This window comes from Drosophila subpulchrella, unplaced genomic scaffold, assembly GCF_014743375.2.
Source record: "Drosophila subpulchrella strain 33 F10 #4 breed RU33 unplaced genomic scaffold, RU_Dsub_v1.1 Primary Assembly Seq354, whole genome shotgun sequence".
Lineage (NCBI taxonomy): Eukaryota > Metazoa > Arthropoda > Insecta > Diptera > Drosophilidae > Drosophila > Drosophila subpulchrella.
Window position 1 is genome coordinate 7,348,152 of NW_023665577.1, and position 23,615 is coordinate 7,371,766.

The 23,615-nt window shown below is 45.0% G+C and overlaps 8 protein-coding genes across 10 annotated transcripts; 5 read left to right on the forward strand and 3 right to left on the reverse strand.

Annotated features, from left to right (window-relative positions):
- Positions 1-556: 556 nt before the first annotated feature.
- LOC119560992 (GTP-binding protein Rheb homolog) lies at positions 557-2,150 on the reverse strand. Its single transcript, XM_037874772.1, has 5 exons — positions 1,792-2,150; positions 1,590-1,661; positions 1,280-1,487; positions 1,094-1,223; positions 557-1,037 (listed from the first exon to the last, which is right to left on the reverse strand). Exons 1-5 carry the CDS (start codon positions 1,838-1,840, stop codon positions 948-950), a joined length of 549 nt encoding a protein of 182 aa, XP_037730700.1. The 5' UTR covers positions 1,841-2,150; the 3' UTR covers positions 557-947.
- A 353-nt stretch (positions 2,151-2,503) lies between these two features.
- LOC119560991 (RNA-binding protein 42) lies at positions 2,504-3,639 on the forward strand. The gene has a single exon (XM_037874771.1). The coding sequence runs from the start codon at positions 2,610-2,612 to the stop codon at positions 3,525-3,527; it is 918 nt and encodes a 305-aa protein (XP_037730699.1). The 5' UTR covers positions 2,504-2,609; the 3' UTR covers positions 3,528-3,639.
- Positions 3,622-6,291, reverse strand: LOC119560990 (phospholipid phosphatase 5). 2 transcript variants are annotated; one of them, XM_037874770.1, is made up of 4 exons: positions 6,143-6,291; positions 4,752-5,056; positions 4,266-4,684; positions 3,622-4,203 (listed from the first exon to the last, which is right to left on the reverse strand). In XM_037874770.1, exons 2-4 carry the CDS (start codon positions 5,000-5,002, stop codon positions 3,794-3,796), a joined length of 1,080 nt encoding a protein of 359 aa, XP_037730698.1. In that variant the 5' UTR covers positions 5,003-5,056; positions 6,143-6,291; the 3' UTR covers positions 3,622-3,793. The 2 variants fall into 2 exon arrangements, with proteins under 2 accessions (XP_037730698.1, XP_037730697.1); XM_037874769.1 differs by lacking the exon at positions 6,143-6,291 and adding an exon at positions 5,734-5,960.
- A 14-nt stretch (positions 6,292-6,305) lies between these two features.
- LOC119560994 lies at positions 6,306-7,029 on the forward strand. Its single transcript, XM_037874773.1, has 2 exons — positions 6,306-6,729; positions 6,785-7,029. Exons 1-2 carry the CDS (start codon positions 6,410-6,412, stop codon positions 6,930-6,932), a joined length of 468 nt encoding a protein of 155 aa, XP_037730701.1. The 5' UTR covers positions 6,306-6,409; the 3' UTR covers positions 6,933-7,029.
- Positions 7,030-7,859: 830 nt separating this feature from the next.
- Positions 7,860-13,873, forward strand: LOC119560989 (phosphatidylinositol 4-kinase type 2-beta). 2 transcript variants are annotated; one of them, XM_037874767.1, is made up of 9 exons: positions 7,860-7,983; positions 8,156-8,528; positions 8,589-9,231; positions 11,511-11,629; positions 11,888-12,018; positions 12,196-12,391; positions 12,450-13,252; positions 13,344-13,412; positions 13,474-13,873. In XM_037874767.1, exons 2-9 carry the CDS (start codon positions 8,364-8,366, stop codon positions 13,475-13,477), a joined length of 2,130 nt encoding a protein of 709 aa, XP_037730695.1. In that variant the 5' UTR covers positions 7,860-7,983; positions 8,156-8,363; the 3' UTR covers positions 13,478-13,873. The 2 variants fall into 2 exon arrangements, with proteins under 2 accessions (XP_037730695.1, XP_037730696.1); XM_037874768.1 differs by lacking the exons at positions 7,860-7,983; positions 8,156-8,528; positions 8,589-9,231 and adding an exon at positions 10,324-10,876.
- Positions 13,862-17,456, reverse strand: LOC119560988 (DNA cross-link repair 1A protein). Its single transcript, XM_037874766.1, has 3 exons — positions 16,313-17,456; positions 15,800-16,253; positions 13,862-15,191 (listed from the first exon to the last, which is right to left on the reverse strand). Exons 1-3 carry the CDS (start codon positions 17,401-17,403, stop codon positions 14,364-14,366), a joined length of 2,373 nt encoding a protein of 790 aa, XP_037730694.1. The 5' UTR covers positions 17,404-17,456; the 3' UTR covers positions 13,862-14,363.
- An 828-nt stretch (positions 17,457-18,284) lies between these two features.
- On the forward strand, positions 18,285-19,687 carry LOC119560070 (protein-L-isoaspartate(D-aspartate) O-methyltransferase). Its single transcript, XM_037873377.1, has 4 exons — positions 18,285-18,468; positions 18,530-18,666; positions 18,969-19,373; positions 19,435-19,687. The coding sequence occupies exons 1-4, from the start codon at positions 18,414-18,416 to the stop codon at positions 19,516-19,518; spliced, it is 681 nt and encodes a 226-aa protein (XP_037729305.1). The 5' UTR covers positions 18,285-18,413; the 3' UTR covers positions 19,519-19,687.
- A 588-nt stretch (positions 19,688-20,275) lies between these two features.
- Positions 20,276-22,843, forward strand: LOC119560339 (transcription initiation factor TFIID subunit 6). The gene is made up of 3 exons (XM_037873731.1): positions 20,276-21,432; positions 21,490-21,650; positions 21,948-22,843. The coding sequence occupies exons 1-3, from the start codon at positions 20,674-20,676 to the stop codon at positions 22,792-22,794; spliced, it is 1,767 nt and encodes a 588-aa protein (XP_037729659.1). The 5' UTR covers positions 20,276-20,673; the 3' UTR covers positions 22,795-22,843.
- Positions 22,844-23,615: the final 772 nt, after the last annotated feature.

Genomic DNA, 23,615 nt, shown 5'->3' on the forward strand with positions numbered 1-23,615 from the left:
AATTTGGTTGTGTGGGATGTACTTCCCTTATGTACATACGTATAGACTCATTAAACATAAATATATTATTAAATATTTATGATCGGAATTTCCTAAATTGTTAATTTATTTTTATTTTGTAGCTTTAAGGGATCTTATAGCTAGATAAGTATTGTAAGGTTACCAAACTGTTGTATGTCCTATATCTACATACGTACACCGGATGATCGGATATCTCTTTCATTTCAAAGGCATCATTTGCTTAAACCTAAAAGTTTTCTTCGGAACAATTATTATTCGCATTTTCTTAATCCATTTCCCAAGAAATATACAACTAATCCCAATTTTCTCGATTTAATCTGTTAATCATCGTTCTATCACTGGAGTTTGTTATTATTGAAAAAAAAAAGATATTGTTAGAATTATAGGAAGAAAACTCCTACTGTAGAAATGTGGATACTCATAATTCATATTTCATTAAGTTCCAGCAAACATTTACTTACCTTCCAGTGAAATAATCGAGAAAGGGACACTTTTGTTTATTCATAGCGAGTTCCCTTTCTAACAAAAAACTATCTTGTTTGTACTTGGAAAAATTATATTTAAATTGAAACTAAAAACAAAATGTTGGTAGAATTTGTATATGAACTTTGTAACTGAATTGTTGTTGTGAAAAAAGTGTACTAACTTAAACCTGTTGTGTTGCGCTAAACGCGAACCACAAAACCTGCTGGGCAGCGTTAGCGGACGCATCTAAGCCGCTTGATGTTGGTTACTTGCTGTGTGGACTTAAAGCTATTAGGTCTATTAGTTTTTTAGATTTTCCTGCTGCGCACAAGGGGCACGGCCCGCCCCCGCCAGTGCACGCTGGCCCAACTGTGTAGATAAGAGATAATCGATTTTCGTATTGCCATAGCGATTCGCCGTATTCCCAACAGTTCGGCCGTATTTCTGGATATCCAGGCGCCCTACGATACGCGGCAACTGCTCTTCTCCTGGGGATTGCCGTTCTCGTTCTCGATCAGGATCAGTAGCTGATGGAATATATCTCCCACGGACTGCGGAGGAAATTGCTAAGTAGCTTTTATCCAAATGAAAGGGTCCTGGTACTTGCCTCGTTCTGTTTGGCAGACGTTTCGAGAAATGCTGCTCGCCAGGACTCGGCCAGCTTCTTGCCCTCCTCCGTGGAAACGGTTCGTTCCTGGTGCAGATCGGTCTTGTTGCCCACCAACACCACAGGTACACTGCAAGGCAATGAAAATTAGCTGAACTCTCGATTGGAACCCACGGTGATGCCTACTATTTCTTGCCCATCACATCGAGCAGCTTCTCGTAGATGATCTTGACCACCTCAAAGGACTTTTGGCTGGTTATCGAGTAAACTAGGACGTAGCCGTGGTAGTCCATGCTGTATTGCACCGGGAATATGCTGTACTCGTCCTGGCCGGCCGTGTCGATGAGCTTCACTATGTAGTCTTGCGATTTGACACGCTCGATCTTCGTGAAGGCTGCGAATGGGAATTACAGATCATTACGTCTCGCCTTCAAAGCATCGACAGCGATGGTGGCATCCTGGCTTCGGGGAAATCCGGATGGGATGGGGCACTTACTGTTCTCAATGGTGGGGTCATAGGAGTCCACGAACTGGCCTTCCACGAACTGTATGCAGAGCGACGATTTGCCTGCAGGTGAAGCGCAATTATTATGGGCAAATGTTCGCCGTTGTTGCTGTTGTCAAAATACTACGCAATTACAAGTGCCCAACAGCAACAACATCGGCGGGTTCTAATGGAATTCGCTGGGGAGACTCACCCACTGATCGGTAGCCCATCATGGCAATGTTGCGCTCCTTGGTTGGCATTTTCCTGTGACCTATTGCTCTCAAATAAAACGAGAAAACTCTTGGTTTTGGGGCTTTTCCACACTTTTTTTGTTGTTGTTGTCGCCCCTTCGACTTTGTGTGCGCTTGTGTGGGTGTGTGCTTGAGCGCCCGTGACTGCGTGTGTGGGGAATATTGCTCTTCGATTTACTTTGCTTTCTGGGGATACTTGTTGCTATCACAGCTGGGGGTTTTCCGACGATTTTAATTCAATTATTATGTATTAGATCGTCGAAAAGAAAACAGCGATTCTCAAGTTGAGTCAGTGCTGGTGTGGGCGTGGAGGGGGAGACGCTTAAATACCACTCCTAAGTCGCCTAAAAATTGGTATTTGCCCGCAATCTAGTTATGGTCGCACTGCGAGTTGGTACGCAAGTTTAACGGGGTCATCTTCCAATAAATGTACGGTGTGAACGCGCGCATCAGCTGCGAGCCCATTTCCTTCCATAATAAATAGGTATTATTCTGCATCAAATAAACTCATTTTTAATTTTTTTATTCATTGTTAGTTGCCCTATAATTATAAATAATTAGCTGGAATTTTACTCCCTAATTGTACCTAATTTTATAACCGTTTGCTGCAGCTGGGGACTGTGTGAACGCTCGTGTCAACTTGCCATCCCGCAAAATCAACAAATCATCGATAACAAAAGTAATCGATAAATTAATTCACCAACTGCAGCATTTTTCGTGAAAATTTGTTTTGATTTGAGAATTTTTGACTAACCGTGAATATCCGAGCCCGTTGCAAATGGGTTCAAAGCGACGCAACATCGAGGACGAGCTCTCCCGCTTCGAGGCGGAGATCTCTAAGCCGCCCGCCCGAAACCTCTTCGTGCCGAACCAGGTGCGTCCCATCATCGCCGCCAACACGTACCACAACGTGCAGAACAAGTTGCAGCACCACCACGGGAATGGAGGATCTCGACTGACCGTGCCCCCGCCACCGATCCCGCCGCCACCCACCTTCATGTCCACCTTTGTGCCCACGGGCAGTGGGGGCGGCTCATCCTCCAGCTCCAAGCCGATCTCAGCAACGCCCGTGGTCCTGAGCAGTGCCCCAAAGCTGTACCAGTGTCGACAGTCGGTGCACGTGCCCACAGTAGCCGCAGCACCATCCATCGACATCAACGCCGTGTCCTTCGATGTGACGCAGAAGCTGAAGAAGCTCAAGGCGGAGAAGTCCGGCCCCAATCCCATTGCAGAAGAGGCCATCAAGGCTGCTCGCGCCTCTTCGGCACTGCAGTCCTTCCAGACGACGGAGCGCAAGAAGAAAGACCGGAAAACCGTAAGGATCGCAGGTGGCAGCGTTTGGGAAGACTCCTCCCTGGCTGACTGGCCCGACGATGACTTTCGCATCTTCTGCGGCGACCTGGGAAACGACGTGAACGACGAGGTGCTGACCCGGACCTTCAACAAGTTTCCCTCGTTCCAGCGAGCTCGTGTGGTGCGCGACAAGCGGACGGGCAAGAGCAAGGGATTCGGCTTCGTCAGCTTCCGGGAACCGGCCGACTTTATACGGGCCATGAAGGAGATGGACGGACGCTATGTGGGCAGTCGGCCCATCAAGCTGCGCAAAAGCACTTGGCGACAACGCAGCCTGGACGTAGTCAAGAAAAAGGAGCGCGAGAAACAGGTGCTGCTGCAGGCGTTTAACTCCATGAACTGAATCTGCGCGTGCATACCCTGTCCTTTAGGCTAGTTTCGGTCACTTTGAAGTAGCAAATTTGTTTTGGATGTTGCTGCCAAAGATGAGCAATAAATTTACGTTTAGCAATTGACGAGCTCTGTTTTATTGGAGAAACTACTCACTACCCTACCCATTAAGAGGTAACTCAGCAGAACTTTTGTAAATTGGAAATACAGCGATGGTTTGATAAGTTAAGAGGAGCTTAAAGAGGAAAGCAATAATTGACTATAAATTACGTAAAGCTTTTAGTACCCTTTGGATTGTTCCTTGCCCGCGAGGAGAGGTCTCCGCGCCGCATCGCCCTCGTCCCTTTCGCCACGGCTATCGCTATCCTCATTCCCTGTTAGCCGCTTATATTTGTTTCCCTCCCTCCTGAACCACCGGATCAGCGGTTTGCCGGCATCAGGGCCAAAGATGGAGGGATAGTATTGTCTGTAGCTTATGTAACCCGCAAACAGGCCAATCAGCCCGCCAACGGTAACATCCTGCCAGTGGTGGTGGTAGTCGCATGTGCGACTGACTGCCACTAGAAGAGCGATCAGCAATGGAATCACAGCGATGCAGAGCCGCCAGGTGTGGCCACGTCCCCGAATGTCAAAGGCGTGTAGCTTGGCGCCCACATAATAGGCGATAAAGCCGAAACTTGCAAAGGCGACTGAAACAACGGATTGAAACTGTTAGCTAGGCATTCAAAGACCCATGTCCTCGTCAACTTACACGACGAATGTCCGCTGGGAAAACTCTTGCGTCCTTCGTTAATGTCCCCCGGAAGCCCTGTACAGTTGAAGTCCAATATGGAGGTGTCTAGACTGCTGGACGTTGTGTTAAGGACCATCACGCCGTCGGGAAAGCAGCGGTAGAAGTAGTCTGGCCTGGGTCGTCCTACTGTTATCTTTAGTAGGCTCGTAGGTATGCCGTTCATGCACAGACCCAGTGTCCAGGCCCAGCTGGCGGCTCTGAAGTCGCGCCTGTCCTTGGTGAACCAGTAGAAGGCCACAGTGACCAGAAAGGGAGCCACTATCACCCAGAAGAGCAGCTCTCCGCCCCTCACAAAGTCCGGTCTCCTGGGATTCTTGTACAGCCAGAGCTCCTCCTCGTGGATTTCCCGCTTGAAAGCTGTCATCGTCTCCAGCTTGCTGCAGAGATGATTCATGCATCAGAAATTGATTTCGTCATCAGAAGGAAATAGCCAACACAACTTACAAGAAGGTCATGACAAGAAGAACGCGGAGTACCACATCCGCTGCATCGCTGAGCCTTATAAGGAAGTTCGCGGGGCTGGGACTCCGTTCCTTTCCCTTTTCGGGCTGAGTGGAGCTGCTGTCCGCATTCAGGGAAAGCTCGTTCCGCCACATTCCTTCGCTGTTGGTCTTCGATCCTGTGCGCCCAACGTCCTCAGCGGAACTCTCGCTGAGGGTTCGCCTGGATTCTTGACCTTCCTTGCCGGACGGCATTTCGCTGGTCCGTTGGGAATATTCGGTTGTCAGCTTGTGTTCGGTGCTTGTCGCCTAAATAATTGAAGAGATAAGCAAACGACGAGTCATTAATGGTTGCACTTATGTGTAGGGGTAAACATAAGCGGTATTTAACTACGCCAGCTTTTGACCGAGTTAAATAATAGGCCCTATCTCCTGTGCTTCCGGGATTGGGAGGTTTTTTGATAGAAAAATAGAGTTATTAAAGAGTATACCATTGGAGGCTAGGCCAAAACCAATCAGTTTGACGATAGAGTGGGCAAGGTGTGAAAACCTCCGATTTCCTCGATAAGATATATACACAGGAAAAAATATTATTTAATACAATGCGTGTTTAAATGTTTTTAATAATTTTAAGACGATTTCTGCATTTTTTAGCCGCTGGTAGCAGAAGCTCGGGATAAAATATGACTATTAACTTTAATTGATTAACTTTAAAATTTTTTAATTTTGAAAAACATTGTGATTTAAAAAAATCAAATTGTACATCAGAATATCATGTGCTGGTGAAAAATGGGTTGATCGCAGCACAGATTTTTCTTTCTGTGCACACTCGGCCACGCTTTGCGTCAACGTTTGTCATCAAACGCGGTTACGTATGGCAGATCTGTATAGTATACGGCCATAGTGTATTGGATTTGGATGCCATATGCACACACGATGGTTTTAATAAGCTAGGCGTCATAAACAATATTGGCTAGCTGGCGCACCTGCTCCTTGCCAATACTTCCGATATTGCCGTTGCGGTCGATTGGATTTTCGCGGCGGCGGCTACGTAAGTCCGCCGAAAAGCTGTCGGGCATTATCACCCGATCTTCCGGGATTTGGATATATTTGAGTTGACTTTTGGAACTGTTTGCACTGTGGCATCCACTTGTTGCTGTTGCTCTCGAGGTGTTTTCAACTTGGCTGCTTTGCGACTGCCGCTAAATGCTAATTGCAGGGCTCTTTATAAACTTTCTCTAATCTCGCGACAGCATCGTAAAACAAACGCCGAAATAACCCCCTTCCCGCCCCCTACCAAGGCACTAGAAAACAACAACAGCTGTTTGCCCTTTTGGTTAGTCAAATTCCACATCCACGAGAGTGTACAGTTTGCGGGCTGTTTGGCGGGTTTACCTGTTAATTAAGCATATTCGTGGCGGCAGCAGTTACAACTCATTGCGATTAAAACGTGTCCACGGCGACAAAAACACTCATCTTTCGGCCGTTTCGGTTGGAAATTGCAGAGCAAAATTGGTCTAGCGATAACGATTGTTATCGACTGGGCTGCCAACTCGCCGCGAAGCAGGGTCGGAAACAGGGTTGTTGGTGCAATCATATGATTTGATTGAAAATTCTCAGTACGGCGAGATAAATAAATAAAGTGGATCCTGATAGTCCACCATGACCGCCGGTGTAACCGAAAAAGAGGCCGCAGGCCAGCTGCTGGACGACTTGTACCTGGACATGTTCCACCTGATCGAGGAGCACACCCAGTGCCGGATTAATCTGGAGCGAAGCAACGCCAGTGGGGCGATTCTCCTGGCCCGCACTCGGTTCCAACACGGAGGCAGCAACTCCGTGTTCACGGCGCAGATCCCCACGGAAAACAGTGCCGAGTTCAATGCCCTCTGCCGGGTCGTGGACTCAGGGGATGGCATCTCCATCCAGAGACAGGCGGTGGACAAATCCAAGGGCTTCGTGGAGCCCCTGCACTGGTTCTCGTGAGCACTGATAACGCCTAAATGGGTCACTGTGATAAATACCCCTTCCTTTCAGGGTTCTGCCGCCGATGAGTTTGCGCAATGCGGTTTCAAAGTTTAAGGATTGCATCGAGCTGGTGGCGGAGAGCACAAATCTGCAGCGGCAGCTAGCAGATGCCCTCAATTGGATTGCTAAACTGCGCCAGACGGCCCTGCTAAACTAGATATTAATCACCCACACACAATCCATAAATTGTTAAGAGTAAAGTCGATTTAAAATCATAAATAAAAAAGGTATGAGTTCTAGTGACAAATCAAAAATGTTATCATTAGCTTTATGTTGTTATGTACTTATACGTGAATCAAAATTCATATTCCAAAATTCATTCAAGATATGTTTGTATACATATGTATGCATTGGAACATTGTGCACATAATGCTACCCCATTGAAGACATGATTGACCCTTCTGCTCTCAAATAACTAAAAATTACCATGTTCGTTTTTGTAGATAGATTTAATTTCTGTTTTATTTTTTTTAGAGTTTAAACGGTTTTTAAAACTATATTAACTTGTTTTTCTAATTCGTTTCAAGCAAATAAAACAAATCTTTAGGAAGTAAAATGTGTCGACGATCGTACAGCCGACGTACAGTTAAAATTCCCTAAATCAAATCTTCATCGGCTTAAAAAAAATTGTTGCAGTCTCCCGGTTGAAGGTTTACGAGATCGACTGTATACATTAGAAAAATGACTTTCAGAATATTTCTCATTCGGCAAGCTTTTGTGCATGCGTCCACAGTGAATTATAAAACTATTGTTCCTTAAAGTTTAAAGTGTGATTCGGTGTTTTAGTGTTCTTTGGAATCCTGAAGTTAGAGTTGGAGTTTTCAGCTTCTTTTTTTCGAGAATAACACAATTTGTTCCTAAAACCCCAATAATCCCCTGCTAAATCCACTAATATATTTTTAAAATATTGTTGTTGATACTTTTTTGAAATAATATTAAGCATAAATATAGTTCCTTTAAATCTCGAATATTCAAGAACAAATCCCAAAGTTGTTTGTGCTATGATAGCAACTCCGGCATCCTTGGGTTAAGGTTTTCTGCGCTCTCATGGCCGGCGCTGCCACTCGGCGAGAACAGAACTAGCAAGTGGGAAGCACCGCGAATTCTACTCGTCAGCTGTTTAGTTTGTCAACCATTTTTCGCTTCGTGTTCTTAGCGAAAATTTAAATCGAACGCGTAATTCGCTTGATATTTCAGCGGAGTGCATGGTGAGTCCTTTTTGGTGGGTTTTCAAGGACCTCGGGGTCCCCAGTTGGGTTCTCCGAACAACACACATTGAACTCTGGACATAGCAAAGGTTTTAAGCCAAAAATCGATAATTGCCAAACGAAATACGAGCATAAAATTGAAGCAATTAACAAGTAATGTAATCAAATTCAGCCCGAATAATAGAGCAATATTGTGCGGGAACATGCGAGCGGTGGAAGAGCGGCGGAGCAGATAACAGATAGCAAAGCGACGCCCAAAAAGTGACAGATAGACGCGCAAGAAGAAGCTGCAGCACAGCGCGGGCCTTTGTTGTTGCGCCTGCTAGGGATCCACCCACTCCCAGTCCCAACCACCCACGTGCCTGCCACCCCCTTTGGCCATGAGCGGCGCACGGGATCAGGCGGATCCACCGCTGCTCCAGCTCGAGGACGAGGTGGATCTCATCGGAGACTTTGTGAAGGACCAAACGCCGCCCAGCAGCCAGCTGGCCCCGCTCCTGAATGGCTTCGAGCCGACCACCAACCAGTTGACCACCAAAGTAGAGGTGGGTGCACTCAGCTCCTCACCACAATCCTCTGTAACTTGATGTGCTCTCTTTCCCCAGATCAATACCATTGGCATGGGCAAACGCAAGACCAGGAGAAGAGGCAGAAGGGACCGGGAACCCATGCTACTGTCGGTGGACGACGACGATGACGAGGATGAGGTGCCAGAGGAGAGACGCCACACAAACGGCCTGCCGCCAGGCGAGGAGAGTGCCGGGGGCGATGCTGCACTTCAGAAACCGCAAGTGGATAAGTTGGTCATGCTCCACGACGACCAAACCGACGACGGCGACGACGAAGATGGCGAGGAAGAAGTGCTGCTGAGGAGGAGCTCAAACCTGCGCAACCAGAGACTCAAAGGTCGCGCTGAGGAGAGCATAGACAACAACAGTCAACAGCCACAGATAATTAGTCACATCGCACCCGCGAAGGTAGCCACATCTGCATCGACAGCGGCATCTCCGCTGAAAACCGCTTCGCACATTGCCCTCGCCCGTCACCCGCATGACGAGGCCGACGACATCTGCCTGGTGCCAGAAATCGACTTCGAGGGCATGTCCACGGACGCGGGCAGCGACAACCGGGAGTCCCAGCCGCTCCTGGGAGGAGGCAGTGCCAGCCACGGAAGCCGCATCAGTGAGCTGTTGGGCGGACTGGGACGCGGGCACGATCATGTGGAATTCGTGTCGAACACATTTGGCGGTGAGTGCGCAGCCGACTAACGAAGTCATACAAGTGGCCATATGTGTGGCTTCAAACTCTGGGTACCCCATCCCTTGAAAGTACACAACGTGAATATTGTACACTCAAACTAGATTGCTCCTTTGTTTGCTTCGAGGCTTTACTCATGTGCTTATCACTTTTACGGCCCCCTATTATGAATTCTACTGAAAATAATAGAGCTAGTGAGGAGCAGACGCCTATGCTTGAAGATTACGCTTCCATAGATTAGGATGCAGGAAAATACCCTTTTTCCTAGATATAAAGACAAAGTTTGCTCGAATTTTCATTAAATAATCAACATTGTCTTTATATTGGATAATATTTTATTAATACTTATTTATTGAATTTGAGTCTTTACAAAATTAGTAACTTTTACTCTAAGAGTTATAGGGTTTTGTTAGCAGGTAGAAGGTAGCCTTTCCGACCTTACAGTTCATTAGCTTTCCGTGCGTATAAACTTCAAGATCTCGCAAAATATATACCAATTTGGGTTTTAGCTAAATAAAATAATTTTCATTCTGTCGCGCCAATAATTTTGTAGGAAAATATATGTACTCAAGCAAGTGCTAAATCCGAAGTTTTAAAAAGTTAAAGTAAAGTAAAGTAAAAAACGAAATAGGAAAGTCTGAAACGATTTTGAAAACATTCACTGAAAGATCTCATTTTATTGAACTAATTTTCACTAATTTGTTTATTGAAAAAATTTTTAGGCTTAATGTTCATGGGATTACAGGTCGACTTCATTTTAAAAGTTATTTTGACGCGATTTGCATTGTCAGATCTGTGGGTGACCTGTGCGACAAAGATGATTCGCACTACTGCATTTCATCATGTGATGAGTAATAGCCTGTGATTTATTTGCATTGGATTTCGACATGTTGCTTTAATAGGGAAGATATATTTAGTATTGGAATTTAGCATTAGATAAAAGCCAGTCCAAATAGTTGAGATTAATTGGATGTGGGCGTGTTTTTATGACGTTGTAATATTACAATGCACATTTATTTAGCTTATAAGCTAAACAAAATCGCAGTTTGCTAGCCTTATCGTCATTGCCCCAAATTTCAAAATATTTTGTATAGCTGTGCGTTTCTATAAGTCCTAGTACCTTTCGACCGAAAACAAAAATTTTGTGTTGTAAATGTTGTTGTGCTTGGATGTGATCGTGGTTCCTCGTTCCTCTGGTTTGAAGTTGGTGCTGGAGCGTCTTCATAATTCCAAGGCAGTTGTTTTCAAAGATGGAATTTGTTCTGTTGGCAACTGTCGCCAATTGGACATAGCCCCATGGAGAAGGCCAACAAAAAGATAGTTCTCAGCGAAGATCCAGGCTCAAGTACAGATACACCTTCTTCCAAACCGATTGGCGACGAACTGCCCACGACGAGCAAGGATGCGCTGGAGAGCAGGTCCTCGGTGGCTTCCGCCTCCGCGCCCTACGCCTGCATCTGCTGTGAGGGCAAGTGCCAGCTGGACAAGGACTATCTCGAAACACAATCGGAGTTGGATGGCGACCCTCCGGTCCTGATTAACTCACCGTCGATGGCGCGCGACTCCAAAGACACAGTAACCGTCAAAATTGTGTCTCCGCCCTGCAACTGCGCCAACTGCCCGCTGAGGAACTTCTGTAAGTGTAACTGGCCCTTATCGAAACGCTTTGGCTATGCTAATTGTGACCTGCTTCTCTATCAACTGCCGACCGACTTCACGATTCTTGACTGCCGCCGCACTCAATTCAATTGTGTCTCCATGTCGCGCCTGTCGAGCAGCAGTCGCGAAAACTTCATCCAGCAAGTGTTCACCATTTGCCAGGATTCGCAGGGCGACTTCAACGAAAACTTTGACTTCATAGGTAGCGTCGTTATTCTTAAATACATTATAGAACTACTTGATGTTAGGGATAGGCTTGCTATAAAACTAATCGCCTTGTGGACTTTCTTACCTACAAGTTAGGTAGGGCTTTGAATCAATCGTTTTCCCGCTTTCGTGCTGGCTCGGTATAGTTATTTTTATCCGACGGCTGGCAAGGCATTGCCAACTCATTAAAGGCACTTACACTCGACTTTTGACTGGCGTATTAATAAGTTATTAGGACTATAATTCCAAGGAAAAATGTCCAATTTGGATGAGAACGCACAGTCTGTTTTTGTGCGCTGTGTGAGGCATGCGAATCTTCGTTCTACGCACGAACTTTATCAGTAATTTTAAGATGCATCGCTAACAAATTTAATTTCAATTGATTACACCATTCATTCTTTCAGATGATCCACTTTTCTCGGAGATCGTGGCGAAGGCAGAGGGGGCCATTGAGAATGGTGTGCTGCCCGAGCGCATTTACCAGGGTAGCAGTGGTTCCTATTTCGTCAAGGATGCCTCCCACGTAAGTATATTATGATGACGGCTTCTTCTAGGCTTCCTTGCGCACGGTAGAAGTTTGGTCCTCAAGTTTTAGACCAAAGTTTCATATATTCTCAACTAATCCGCGCATAGATAAATAAATCAGGAAATCGGGGAAGTCCTGCAATTATGTTGTTTTTGCAGAACTTTTGGTTTATCCATGAGACAGCCTATTACACTTTAAATATTTACAGTCTTTTACGAGGATCCAATTTAAAATGGTTTATTTATCTCTCTTAAGGAATGTCTGGCTGTATTCAAGCCAAAGGATGAGGAGCCCTATGGCAGACTGAATCCAAAATGGACCAAATGGATGCACAAGCTGTGCTGCCCCTGTTGTTTCGGTCGTGCTTGTTTGATTCCCAATCAGGGGTAAGTTAATACATCTAAATGAAGTCAATTAAGTGTCTTTATTTAATGTGGCATGAAGAAAAGACTTAGAAAAAATACTGGAAGACTTTTTTTATTATTAATATTTGAAAAAATAACTGGCTGATGCATTGTGTTTCCGACATATTTCCCTGACAAATATATATCAATATATTTCAGGTACCTGTCGGAATCGGGCGCCAGCTTAGTTGATCGGAAGCTTAATCTAAATGTGGTGCCAAAGACGCGAGTGGTCAGACTGGTGGCCGAAAGCTTTAACTATGCCCGTATCGATCGCCAGAAGGCCAAACTGAAGAAGCGCATCAAGGAGCACTATCCATCGGCTCATTTCAACCGAATGAGCCTTCCTCTAAAGGTGAACTAGCTCAAAAAATAAAACAATTAGTTTTTAACACATTCCAAATGCCATGCAGACTGGCTCCTTTCAGCTCTTCGTGGAGGGCTACAAGGATGCGGACTACTGGCTGCGGCGCTTCGACAGCGAACCTTTGCCGCCATCGGTGGCCAAGTCCTTTCAGTTGCAGTTCGAGCGCCTTGTCGTCCTGGATTACATCATTCGCAACACCGACCGGGGCAACGACAACTGGCTGATAAAGTACGTTGCGCCCAAGGTCAAGAGTCAGGTGGGCGGCACCGGTGGCAGGACTATGCATGCTGTCGTTCGTCCGAAATTGCCGTCTGCCTTAGGGGTTTCGGAAATCGTTGACCTAAACGAGCCGCAGGGTAGTAGGAATCCAAAGAACGATGGTCCACCAGCTGATGGGGCAGCCACCAATGGACAGCAGGACAGCAGCAGTCTGCCCAGCAGTGAGGATGAACCCTCTTCGAGATCACCTACCTCGGAACCCGATTGGAATGTGGTGAACTCTGCCTTCATTCGGATCGCTGCCATTGACAACGGCCTCGCTTTTCCCTTCAAGCATCCGGACTCTTGGCGAGCCTATCCCTACCACTGGGCATGGCTGCCACAGGCAAAAATTCCATTTAGCGAAGAAATCAAGGATCACGTGCTCCCGCAGTTGTCAGATATGAACTTTGTCGAGGAGATCTGCACAGACCTGTTGTACCTGTTCCAGCAGGATCGTGGCTTTGACAAGCGTCTGTTCGAACGCCAGATGTCTGTGATGCGAGGTCAGATCCTTAATCTCACCCAGGCACTAAGGGATGGAAAGTCGCCGGTGCAACTGGTTCAGATGCCAGCCGTGATTGTGGAACGGTATGTATTCTGTGATCTTAGGGACAGAGCACGACGAGAACGAATAAGGACTATTTATTAAATGGTCTAAATGTTGGTTTCTCTTTCACAGATCAAGCGGCAGTCGTTTCTTTTCATTTACGCAGCGCTTCCAAAACAAGAGTCCCTTCTTCTCTTGGTGGTAAGTTACAAAATAAATGACGCTAAGGATACACTACTTACTACCCCCTTTTCATTTTCAGCTAAATGGCCACGGAGGAGTCACTGCTAACCCCACCAAAAACCAAATCATGCAGTCCGGTCCTGCAGCCTCATCATCATCGTGTATATGCGCTTCGTTGTTGTCTAGAATATTTCCAAATCGTAATCAGTTGCTGTCGGCAAGGAACCCAGAAATTTATTTTGTTGTGTATCCTACATTTCTTTTGGCCAAAAGACCCATATGTCATATGCAATAATTTAAGTACTTTATTTACGTGTTTATGGTTTAGCTAACACTTTCCATGGTTATGTATATGTAGGAAATATCCTTTGTTTGTCAAGTGTTTGTATAGTCAATTGTTTATGCATAAAATAAGATGAAATCGAGCAGATTCTGTGCGGTCATTTAAAAAAATAACGCTCAAGCGGTTTATAAATTTACTTTCTTTATTATTTTATTATTATATATAGCATATCAGTGAAATAATCAAAACTCATTTACATTCGTTAGCACTCGGAGCATTAATTGTTTTAACTTAACTGAAATCAAGATTGCCTATTGTTATTCGCATGAACATATATTTAATGGTTTCCTTATCTGAACTAAAACTTAATTTATTTTATAATGTACGGATTATCCTGCACACCAAACTAAATGAGTTTAGGGAGGAAGGCAGCCAAGTAATGTGGAAATATATATATATCAAGCAAAATACATATATATAGTATATATAAAATTATTTGTATGTCAAAGGCAAGCCTTATATTAACATCAAAACATTATATTATAACAGTTGAACAGAAACTACAGATCTTTACATATGCATTCCTGAGCTTACTATTTAATAACAAAATATCGTAAAATTATTAGAAGCCACGCTTAAACTCTAAAAAGTGTAACATTAAACAACGTTGGTCTTCTATGGAATCGCTACGAGAGCCAATCGTCGGATGCATCGGACATCAGTCTACTAACTACAGCCGCCTTACAGGGGCTGCCACTGGCTTTAGTTTGCTCCTCGCTTTCCTGGACAACGATAACAGTGCTACGGCTTCCAGAGCCTTTTCCTATCTCCAGATCATGGGATTCATCCTCTTCCGGGATGTAGGGTACAGCGGCTGTTTCGGGATCCAGATCTGGTTGGAGGGCTTCGTATTTAACGTCTATTTCAATATCATGTATAATTTCTGTTTCCAGGGATTCGTTTCTAATAGTTATTTCAGAATCGGGACACGTGTCTGGAAACAGAGCTTCATTTTTAACGACCACTTCAGAATCTGGACGTGAGTCCTGATCCGGGGTACTGGATGAAATAGTAATATGATCTGCTGACTTGGCGGTTTGCCAGTCATCATCACCGTCATCTTCATTCTCCTCCAGTGGGCTTAAGAACATTGCAGTCTCTGAGCTTACTTTTGGAATAACTCGCTGCGGCGTGGCTAGAAAAGTGGATATCGATGGCTGATATCCTGTGCTTAGCATAGATGCCCGACCTTCGTACTTATACCACTGGGTAGGCACCTTTCCAGTGACAAAGAGATCACGACCCACGGGAACGGTACTTATGACTCGCTTTGGCTTGAGAAAGCGCACAAAGCGCTCCAATTCTTTGTAGCTGGAGTGCTCCGAGTACTCAATGCCAATTGTGCTGATTCGCTTTCCGTACGATGGCTTACTGTTTTTTTCCCATCCGCTGGGCCTTATGCCTAGCAACATGTCGAATTGGTCCTCGAATTGACTAAAATACTCAACCAGGCTCTGAAACGAAATACAGAACGATTAGTGTTAATAAGGAGATTAGATGTATTACTTTATAGATAACATTACTAAACAATAATTTCATATTAGAGCAATGCCTTTTGGTGTCAAAACAGTAGACTATCGGTTAGCTCCATTACATTTTTTTTCTTCCGATTTTCTTACAAACTCAACAGCAGATCTATAGCTTCAATAAATTCGTTAGTTACTTAACAATGTCCAAAGTTGTTTTTAATTTTTTTCCTTCAACACCCCGCCTCTCTGGCTGAAAGTACTTTAAAAAAATTATAAATTTAAACCGATTAAATTGATAAAACTACACAAATAAACTTTTTCTGAATAATTGGAGTGCTTTTGGGAAGAGTTTTTAGTTATTTTTAAATGTGTCCCACACTTATAGTTTTTCAAAACCACATGTATAGGTCACTAAACTATTTTTTCATTTTCGGTTCAAAGCCATAAGTTCAATCTCTCTACCAGGATACAAAACCTTAATAAAGGGCAAGGAAAGCAAAAAACAACATACAAACTAGTGTCCTCACCTAAAAACCTCTTCCATACCCACTACTAGGATATATATGTACGTATGTCAAGATGATAGGACCTACCGGATAGCTAATTTTTCCCATGGTAATAACGTGCAAGTTCGCTTTACGGGGATCGTCTGTTAAGACGGCTTCCAAATCTGGCAATTGTAGGCATTTGGCTGCCATGCTGCGATTTGGCTCCGTCCAAACTCTCAATGAGAACTCGTTAGCCAGGGCCAGCCAGATCTTCTCCTTGCCTATCACGTAAGAGCCGCAGACCATGAGTATTCGTTTCGCCGGATTTTTCTCTATGAAGGCGCGCACCAAATCTATCGCTCGGTCGACACTCTCTGTCTGGTGACAAAAGTCGTAGTTTTTGTTCATGTAGGTTGTGTCCAGATAGAGCAAATCGATGTTGGCGTGGTTCCAGAAGATTGGCAGGGACTCCATTTCGGCGCTCGCCCGAAAATCTCCAGTGTGGAGGATGCATTCACCCGAGCTCAGTTTAAAGAAAAACATGAGGGCACCTGGGCAGCTGGAAAGGTAAACAGAAAGATGACTAAGCTGCATAAAGGGAAAAGCAATCGGTCTCACTGGTTAGCTTCTAAGGCGGTAACTTGGACACCTTCCACTACCAGCGTTTGGTCGACATCGATTTCATGGATGCACACTTCATTCACTTTGATAAAAGTTCGCACAAGGCGCGCAGTGGTGGGACTCATAAAGAGAGGATAGCAGAACTTTTTGGTCAGGCCGATGTAGTGATCTGCGTGGTAGTGGGTGAGGAAGTAATGTGTGACACCATCCACCTCGCCAAACTGAAAGCCGTCGACGCAGAAAGATGTTCCCTCTACAATTTTGTAGGGCGGGCATGGCTTTGGCTTTTTTTGTTTGCGCCCAGTTCCTTTCTTGGAATTTTTCGGCGTGGGGCTCTCACTTGGGTTGGAAAAGGTTTCAGACAGGGATCTTAGGAGCCCAGGGGAGCTCTTAACGCTGGCTGGGCTGCCGAGCTTCGCTTCTGGGTTGGGACTACTAGGCTTCTCTTCTGAGATGGGGGCGTGCAGTGGAGTCCTGAGCTTCGATGCCGATTTGTGACTTCTCACTGGACTCGGGGAGGTTTCCGGCGGCAGCTCATTTTCGGTTGTTTGCTCGTCCTCGGAGCAGAGGTCAATCACTTCCGCTTCGAAGAGGCTCGCGTTCTCCTTGCCCTTCGCCCGGCGACCAGGCTGTACTCGCTTCTCGGGCGGCTTGAGATCCATTGTATCCGCGGAAGCGCTGAATGTGGGGGTGGACTCATCGAACAGGCGCTTGCGTCCCCTTGAGGTTCCTTTCCGTTTGCCAAGCGGAGGATCTACCGACTTAGCGGATGACTCTGGCACTATGTTGACTTTGTAGTTCTTGGAGGTACTTTTGAAGAAGGAATCGATGCGCATTTGGCCTGGCAGTGGAGTCTTCTTACTCGACCGCTTGATCACAGTGCTGGCTATAGTTACACCACCGAGTGGGTCCGTTTTCACCTGGACTTTCTTTGTCGTTGTAGCTGCCCGAGATTTTCCCGCGCTTTTCTTCTTTGGCGTGCTGATATCACTGGTGGGCGGTGGGTCGGGGTCCGGCTCCACATTTATACCAGTGGTGGCCTGCAGTTCTGCGAATGATTTTATCTTTATCTTTCCCACATTGGACATCTTGTTTACAAGCAACTCGATAACAACTCTAAGCAAGGATCGGCCACCGATTACAAACAGCTCCTCCTGACATCGAAGAACAATAGCCCGTTTTTCGCCCAACACACGGTCCCACTAAAATAAGACGGATCGAGCGCCAAATTTAAAAGAACAAATCTGTAAAAGCTAAGCCATTGGCATCGAACTTACTAGCCTGTTCAGACAGTCGCTACGTTTTCTTCAACAAAAAGTACATGTGCTATAAGGAAAGGGGAAAGTGTTATCTAGAGCTGAAGTGGCACCCTGTATACAGTGTGCTTTTATATACAAAGAAAATCGTAATAGTCAGTATTTTTCGATTTCTTAAGAATTCACCTGCAGACATCTTTCCGCGGAGATCAGAAGTTCTTTTGCAATATAATTTAAAAGATTCGTGTTTGTCTATAAAAGAAAAGATTTCTTTTCCGCCGTTTTATTTTCTGTCAGGGAATTAAATATCCTTAAGAGCTCTTGTGACCATGGGTGAACAACACATATAATATTAAGGCTAATCTAAAGAAATCGTCCATTCAATATAATTTTTAGGGAAGAAATCGCAAGCGTACTACATTTAAGATTAAATTTGGTGTTCAAAAAATACAAAACAAAAAAATTTTAAAAAAGTATTTATACTTCCTAGGTCGAAAGTTTTTTAACCCTACTACTGGCGCTAAAATGTTATTTGACATTCTGCTAAATTTGCAAAGGAATTTTTAAAAATCGAACATGGTAACCATTTACAACCGAACTCGGCCGGAACATCAATACAATTTCCAACCGTCTTTTCTGTGATACCCTCGTTTAACGTTGAATGCGCGTTGGGGAAACAGGATTTTTTAGTGCGGATTCGAGGTGGAAGGCCATTTCATCATCTGGTAACACTGCGCTAAAACGAAAACAAAATAACAAAACACAACAAAGTCAATACGTTGGAAAAAAGGCAATTTATTTTGGGGATTATTAAGCTGGGCCTGTTTGCCCGCGCCTTCAGCATGGCGTGGCGTTCCGTGGGAGCCAATAATGAGGACCTCATTCGTCAACTGAAGGGTGAGCCATTCTGTCCGCTTTGCCCCACGGAAAGAGTTATTAATAGAACCGAAATCCCAAGATCACGGCGTCATAGCAAGTGATGGGGTGGCCAAGGCGATGGCGGAAACCGACCGCAAGCACTACTCCCCGCGGAATCCCTACACGGACGCCCCGCAACCCATCGGAGGTGGTGTAACCATCAGTGCTCCTCATATGGTAATTAAAACCAAAGTTTTTATAGGGCCCCCTTTAAGGGGCTACATGGGAATTGCCAGCCAAAAACAAGAACATTTGCAAAGGGTATTATAAAACCACTCACAATTTTACAACGCAGTGAAGAAAACTTTTTCGACCCTATAAAGTAGAGAAGGATGCCACAGATATCACTTCAGCGCTAATTCGTGTACAGTTTATATTGATGCACATAAGAAAAATTGTCTGAATTGGTGATCTGCGGGTGCTCTAAAGGGTTCAGTTTTTTCACCTGCTTAATAGCTTTTCTTTCTTTAACGACGTAGCATGCCTTCGCCTTGGAGTATCTACGCGACCACCTGAAGCCTGGTGCACATGTGCTGGACGTGGGCTCTGGATCGGGATACCTCACGGCTTGCTTTTATCGTTATATCAAGGCTAAGGGCACCGATGCGGAGACCCGTATCGTGGGCATAGAGCACCAGGCGGATCTGGTGAAAATTAGTAAGGCCAACTTAAACACCGACGACCGTGGCATGCTCGAGTCGGGTCACTTGCTGATTGTCGAGGGCGACGGGCGCAAGGGATACCCAGATAGTGCCCCCTATAACGCCATTCATGTGGGAGCAGCTGCTCCGGACACGCCCACCGAACTGATAAACCAACTGGCCAATGGCGGACGTCTCATAGTGCCCGTGGGGCCCGACGGAGGCTCTCAGTATATGCAACAGGTGGGCGAACCATAGGTATACCAGTATACCACTCCAGTACTAATCAGAATCGCTCCCACAGTACGACAAGGACGCAAATGGAAAGGTGCAGATGACACGTCTAATGGGCGTGATGTACGTGCCCCTTACGGATCTACGCTCCTGACTGCACCGAGTGGGAAGGTCCCTAGTTGTGGTACTGCTGCTCGGCTTTGTTCTCTACCAAATTTGGGCATACGTTCGATAGTATTAATTATCCAAATGAAATTGAAATGCTTGTTTTCACGTTGAGTCCAATTAAATAAATTTCCTGAACAAGAGCTTCTTTGTTCTAATTAGTTAGTATAGTTTAGTTGTTCTATTTGGGATAACAAGGACACAGATATAATAAATGATGTGAAAAATAGAGTATGCTAAGCTATGGCAGCTTATATTTACCATTAGGTCAAGAAAATATAATAAAATAAATAAAACATATTAGTCAGATTACAAATTGCTGATTTATTATAGCCACATTGAGCGCACATTGTCCTATGGTTAATCACTGCCGTGAGCTGTTATTCTATCGTATATTTGCAATGTTTAGCAAAAATGTGATACAAAGTATATATATTTGGTCTACGCGTAAGAATTTTATATTTCCAACCCCATTCGTACTAGGCCTTTTCTCAATTTCACTTGACATTAATGTCAAAGTCAAGTTCATGTCGGTTGTGGAAATCCTAAAAGGGCAGTATTTAAAAGGAGCTCGACGTGAGTGGATCACAGGTTCTCCCAGCGGTTACAAAAAAACACAAAAAAAAATCGAACAAACGCGATATGTAAATTAAACAGTAAATCTAAATTTAAAATTGTAAGACTAAACGAAGTCAAAATAAGTACGGCGATAAGTGGTCGGGATTTTTCTCTAGGATGAGGTAGGGGCTCGCCTTTAAAAGGACTTTATTAAAATAGATTAGTAGACTATCATTTATGTAGAATAGGTTGCCTAGTTGTTATACATAGAACCATGGCGTTCGCACTTACACATATGATAAAATATAACTTTATTTAATTTTACAAACGTGGTAAGTTATTTTATTAAGTTATTGCTTATAAACATTTTATCAGGAGTTAAGATGGTTTTAAACTGGGATCCTATATCGGCCCTCTGGTAAGTTGTGGCATGCTGTGCCGACGTTAAACTGACATTCAAAAAATAAAAAGGGCTCTTTAAAAACATTTTATCTGCGCGTTTCAATTGAATTCGATATATTTGAAAATCCGATTTGGTAATCGCGCCTGGCTCCGCCTATCGACCGGTGCCATCTCTAGTGCCAGAATGTGGCAGTTTGAAAACAAAAAGACAACTGAAATGAAAGCCTCCGACAAAGACGAGGGCTTCTGCAAAAAGTCCGTGTCGCAGCGTTCCCTGGCTGCGATATCCATGCATAGCACGGGTCGGCAGGTGGGCGACGACGTTGCCAAGTTGTTGTCGCTCAGTCTCAAGGAAGACATTTCCAACCTGCTGGACGAGGCGGGAAAATACATGCGGCGCACCCGGGCGCAAAGGCTGGATTTGTCGCACATCCAGCATGCTGTCCGGATGGACGACGACCTTAGCATGGACATTTTCTTCAGACAGGTCGTGAGCGGAGTTTGCCCAAGACATCTGCTCGAAGAGAAAGCCCGTGTAGTGGGCGGCGCTCTTTCCACCGAACCTGGTCCCGTCCCTCTCGTTTCCGGTCAGGAATCTGAACCGGAGATTCCTCTTGACCCGGCCAACTCCCACTCAGGCTGGCTGAAGGCGGAGCAGGTGCTGCTAAAGCCGAATAAGCGTTATCCGCTGACCAAGGAGCAGCAGTCCTTCTTCGGCCTGGTCACCGAAGCCTGCGTCGGCACCTCGGAGACCCGGCGCCAGCGGGCGCTCCAAACCCTCTCCACAGATCCCTCGCTGGAGGTGCTTCTGCCCACGCTTAGCGCGTTCATCGCGGAGATGACAATCTCCCATCTGGCCCAGGAGAACATCGCGATTCTCTTCTACCTCATGCGGATGGTCAGAGCCCTTGTGGCAAACTCCAGGTTGAATTTGCTACAATATGTGAGTATGCGGCACTGAGGAATGGCAACAGGTGAAAATGCATCTGTTGCATTTCAGCTCCACCTGATCCTGCCGGCCGTTCTAACCTGTCAGCTCACCAAATTATCGCCCGACTTGGAGAAACAATGGGCTTTGAGGGAGTACTGTGGCAACATAATCGCCCATATATTGCGCCGCTTCGATGCCTCCGAACACATCATTCTTCCTAGAGTTATTGGGCAAGTACAGAACAAGTAGCCACTTTCCAAGAGAGTTACTTTTCTTTCATTACTTTTACACTCCTCTGTGTATAATCAATCGCATCAGCCTTTTAAAGTTACTTACGTATATGAAAGATAAAGTTCGGAAGCCTAGCTGAGGATATTCAAGGCTAGGTACATATTCCACAGATATTGTTGCATATGATGCATTTTATAGGATAGATACGGTATGAATTAATTAATTAATATTTATTCTACCGAATTTGCAATCAAAATCCGATATAGCTGCAATCTAAATTTCTGATTCTATTGCAGGGTTTACAAAAGGGCTCTCACAAAGGAGCCTCTGGCCACGGTTTTTGGAGCAGTCATTGGCCTGGGAAAGATGGGTAGTCACGTGGTGCGCGCCTGCATTTTGCCTGAAATACCTCATCTGTCTAAACGCATCGAGCCCCATCTGAGCCCGACTGCCACCGATGGGATCTCCACCCCCAGTCTGGACAGACAGGCTGCTAAGTACATGCGCCATCGTGTGATAAAGATGTGCACCCCGGTGCTAAAGAGTATTCACAAAGCAACTGATCTCCCAGATCAGTATGCGCTTACCTACGGATTTTTGGGTCCGTCGTTGTGTGATTCCGTCGTCGTATCTCACGCCACGGTGGAAGCGATGGCTGAAGCCAAGTTAGAGGCTGAAGAGGCGTCAAAAATGCGCCAACGCCATTCGGCTGCCAATCGACACAGTAAATTAAGACTTGCTGGAGCTGTACGTGCCGTCTCGAAAGCTCCAATCATTAGCAACCAGACGCCCAGCAACAGAGTTCGTTGCAGCAGCGATGTACCCAAATCTAGTTGTCATAATCTCCTTGTGAATGGACAGATCGTCAAGATCCCGCCGCGGAAATCGTGCAATCGAATAGTTCCGTATCAAAAGCAGGCTATCCTGGCCAAGCCCCCGGGTAACGTGGTTGCTCAATCGGAACAGGTTCCGGTGCCGCAGTTCAGAAACGTAGCCCCGCCCGTGCCCATGCGCCCTTTTTCGCCAGCCAGTAAGGGAATTTTAAAGCCAAACAAGCTGAGCGTTTTGCAACCTACCAATAACGGAAATGTTCTCACACCGCACAATAATGGCAGGAAACATGTTAGCTTTTTACTTAAATAACGATTTATCTGGAAAATTAGTTCATTATTTTCGGTTAATAATAAACCCTTCGGGGAAAAGCTAGAACAACCGGAGAGAGAGGCTAAAAATTTGGGTTACAAATTTTTTGTTTGTTGGAAACATTTTTAAAAGGTAAGAAAGCGAAAAGCAATTTTAAGGGTATACTCATGACTTTTTTAGTTTTAAATATTTAATTTTTGATTTGAAATCATGTGACAGGTGATTTGGTTTTTGGTCACAACAACACTGCCTAAGTGACCAGAAACAAGGTGGTTTGAGGGCGTATGTGCTATACGCCAACGTAGATAAGTGGTGATTTGAAAGCGTGTTCGAGACAGGCCCCTTTGACGATATGAAGTAGCTCTCCTGGATAGGTGCCCAGCCTGACACGCTACCCTTTGCAGACAGGATTCTTTACTACTACTTTTGAGTCTCCTATAAACTTTTGTGCCATCACCTACAGGTTCCGCGATATAGCTAAGAATACAAAAAACCGATGTTTGCCATCATATTGAATTATGTGGCCTATATAAATGGACATATCTTAAATATATTTGCTGAGACACACTCTTAATACAAGACGATATTACTAAAAAACATGAAAGGAAGCTAACGTCGGCACGCCGAAGTTTCCATACCCTTGCAGATGTTCTCGTGGGAACATTGTATGTACAGATCTATCCGATTTTTAGAAAACTAAAAACTAATTACATAAATTTTAAGACCATGTTTCATTTCAATTTACTACCGTATATGTTTACCGAAATCGAAATATAACGGTCTATGTATTCTTTTGACATTAATTATCCGATCGTGCCCTA

Excerpts from the sequence above, each read along its gene's own strand:
- LOC119560988 (XM_037874766.1), bottom strand. The coding sequence starts at position 17,403 with ATGTCCAATGTGGGAAAGATAAAGATAAAATCATTCGCAGAACTGCAG. Across the intron at positions 16,254-16,312 it reads ACCGCCTTAGAAGCTAACCA|CTGCCCAGGTGCCCTCATGT; the intron begins GTGAGACCGATT and ends TTACCTTTCCAG. Across the intron at positions 15,192-15,799 it reads TGGGAAAAATTAGCTATCCG|AGCCTGGTTGAGTATTTTAG; the intron begins GTAGGTCCTATC and ends ATTTCGTTTCAG.
- LOC119560339 (XM_037873731.1), top strand. The coding sequence starts at position 20,674 with ATGTGGCAGTTTGAAAACAAAAAGACAACTGAAATGAAAGCCTCCGAC. Across the intron at positions 21,433-21,489 it reads GGTTGAATTTGCTACAATAT|CTCCACCTGATCCTGCCGGC; the intron begins GTGAGTATGCGG and ends GTTGCATTTCAG. Across the intron at positions 21,651-21,947 it reads ATTCTTCCTAGAGTTATTGG|GGTTTACAAAAGGGCTCTCA; the intron begins GCAAGTACAGAA and ends ATTCTATTGCAG.
- LOC119560990 (XM_037874769.1), bottom strand. The coding sequence starts at position 5,826 with ATGCCCGACAGCTTTTCGGCGGACTTACGTAGCCGCCGCCGCGAAAAT. Across the intron at positions 5,057-5,733 it reads GAAGTATTGGCAAGGAGCAG|GCGACAAGCACCGAACACAA; the intron begins GTGCGCCAGCTA and ends TCAATTATTTAG. Across the intron at positions 4,685-4,751 it reads CTTCTTGTCATGACCTTCTT|CAAGCTGGAGACGATGACAG; the intron begins GTAAGTTGTGTT and ends TCATCTCTGCAG.
- LOC119560994 (XM_037874773.1), top strand. The coding sequence starts at position 6,410 with ATGACCGCCGGTGTAACCGAAAAAGAGGCCGCAGGCCAGCTGCTGGAC. Across the intron at positions 6,730-6,784 it reads GAGCCCCTGCACTGGTTCTC|GGTTCTGCCGCCGATGAGTT; the intron begins GTGAGCACTGAT and ends CCTTCCTTTCAG.
- LOC119560992 (XM_037874772.1), bottom strand. The coding sequence starts at position 1,840 with ATGCCAACCAAGGAGCGCAACATTGCCATGATGGGCTACCGATCAGTG. Across the intron at positions 1,662-1,791 it reads GATGGGCTACCGATCAGTGG|GCAAATCGTCGCTCTGCATA; the intron begins GTGAGTCTCCCC and ends CTTCACCTGCAG. Across the intron at positions 1,488-1,589 it reads TGACCCCACCATTGAGAACA|CCTTCACGAAGATCGAGCGT; the intron begins GTAAGTGCCCCA and ends TCCCATTCGCAG.
- LOC119560070 (XM_037873377.1), top strand. The coding sequence starts at position 18,414 with ATGGCGTGGCGTTCCGTGGGAGCCAATAATGAGGACCTCATTCGTCAA. Across the intron at positions 18,667-18,968 it reads CCATCAGTGCTCCTCATATG|CATGCCTTCGCCTTGGAGTA; the intron begins GTAATTAAAACC and ends TTAACGACGTAG. Across the intron at positions 19,374-19,434 it reads GCTCTCAGTATATGCAACAG|TACGACAAGGACGCAAATGG; the intron begins GTGGGCGAACCA and ends TCGCTCCCACAG.
- LOC119560991 (XM_037874771.1), top strand. The coding sequence starts at position 2,610 with ATGGGTTCAAAGCGACGCAACATCGAGGACGAGCTCTCCCGCTTCGAG.
- LOC119560989 (XM_037874767.1), top strand. The coding sequence starts at position 8,364 with ATGAGCGGCGCACGGGATCAGGCGGATCCACCGCTGCTCCAGCTCGAG. Across the intron at positions 8,529-8,588 it reads AGTTGACCACCAAAGTAGAG|ATCAATACCATTGGCATGGG; the intron begins GTGGGTGCACTC and ends CTCTTTCCCCAG. Across the intron at positions 12,019-12,195 it reads TGTTTGATTCCCAATCAGGG|GTACCTGTCGGAATCGGGCG; the intron begins GTAAGTTAATAC and ends AATATATTTCAG.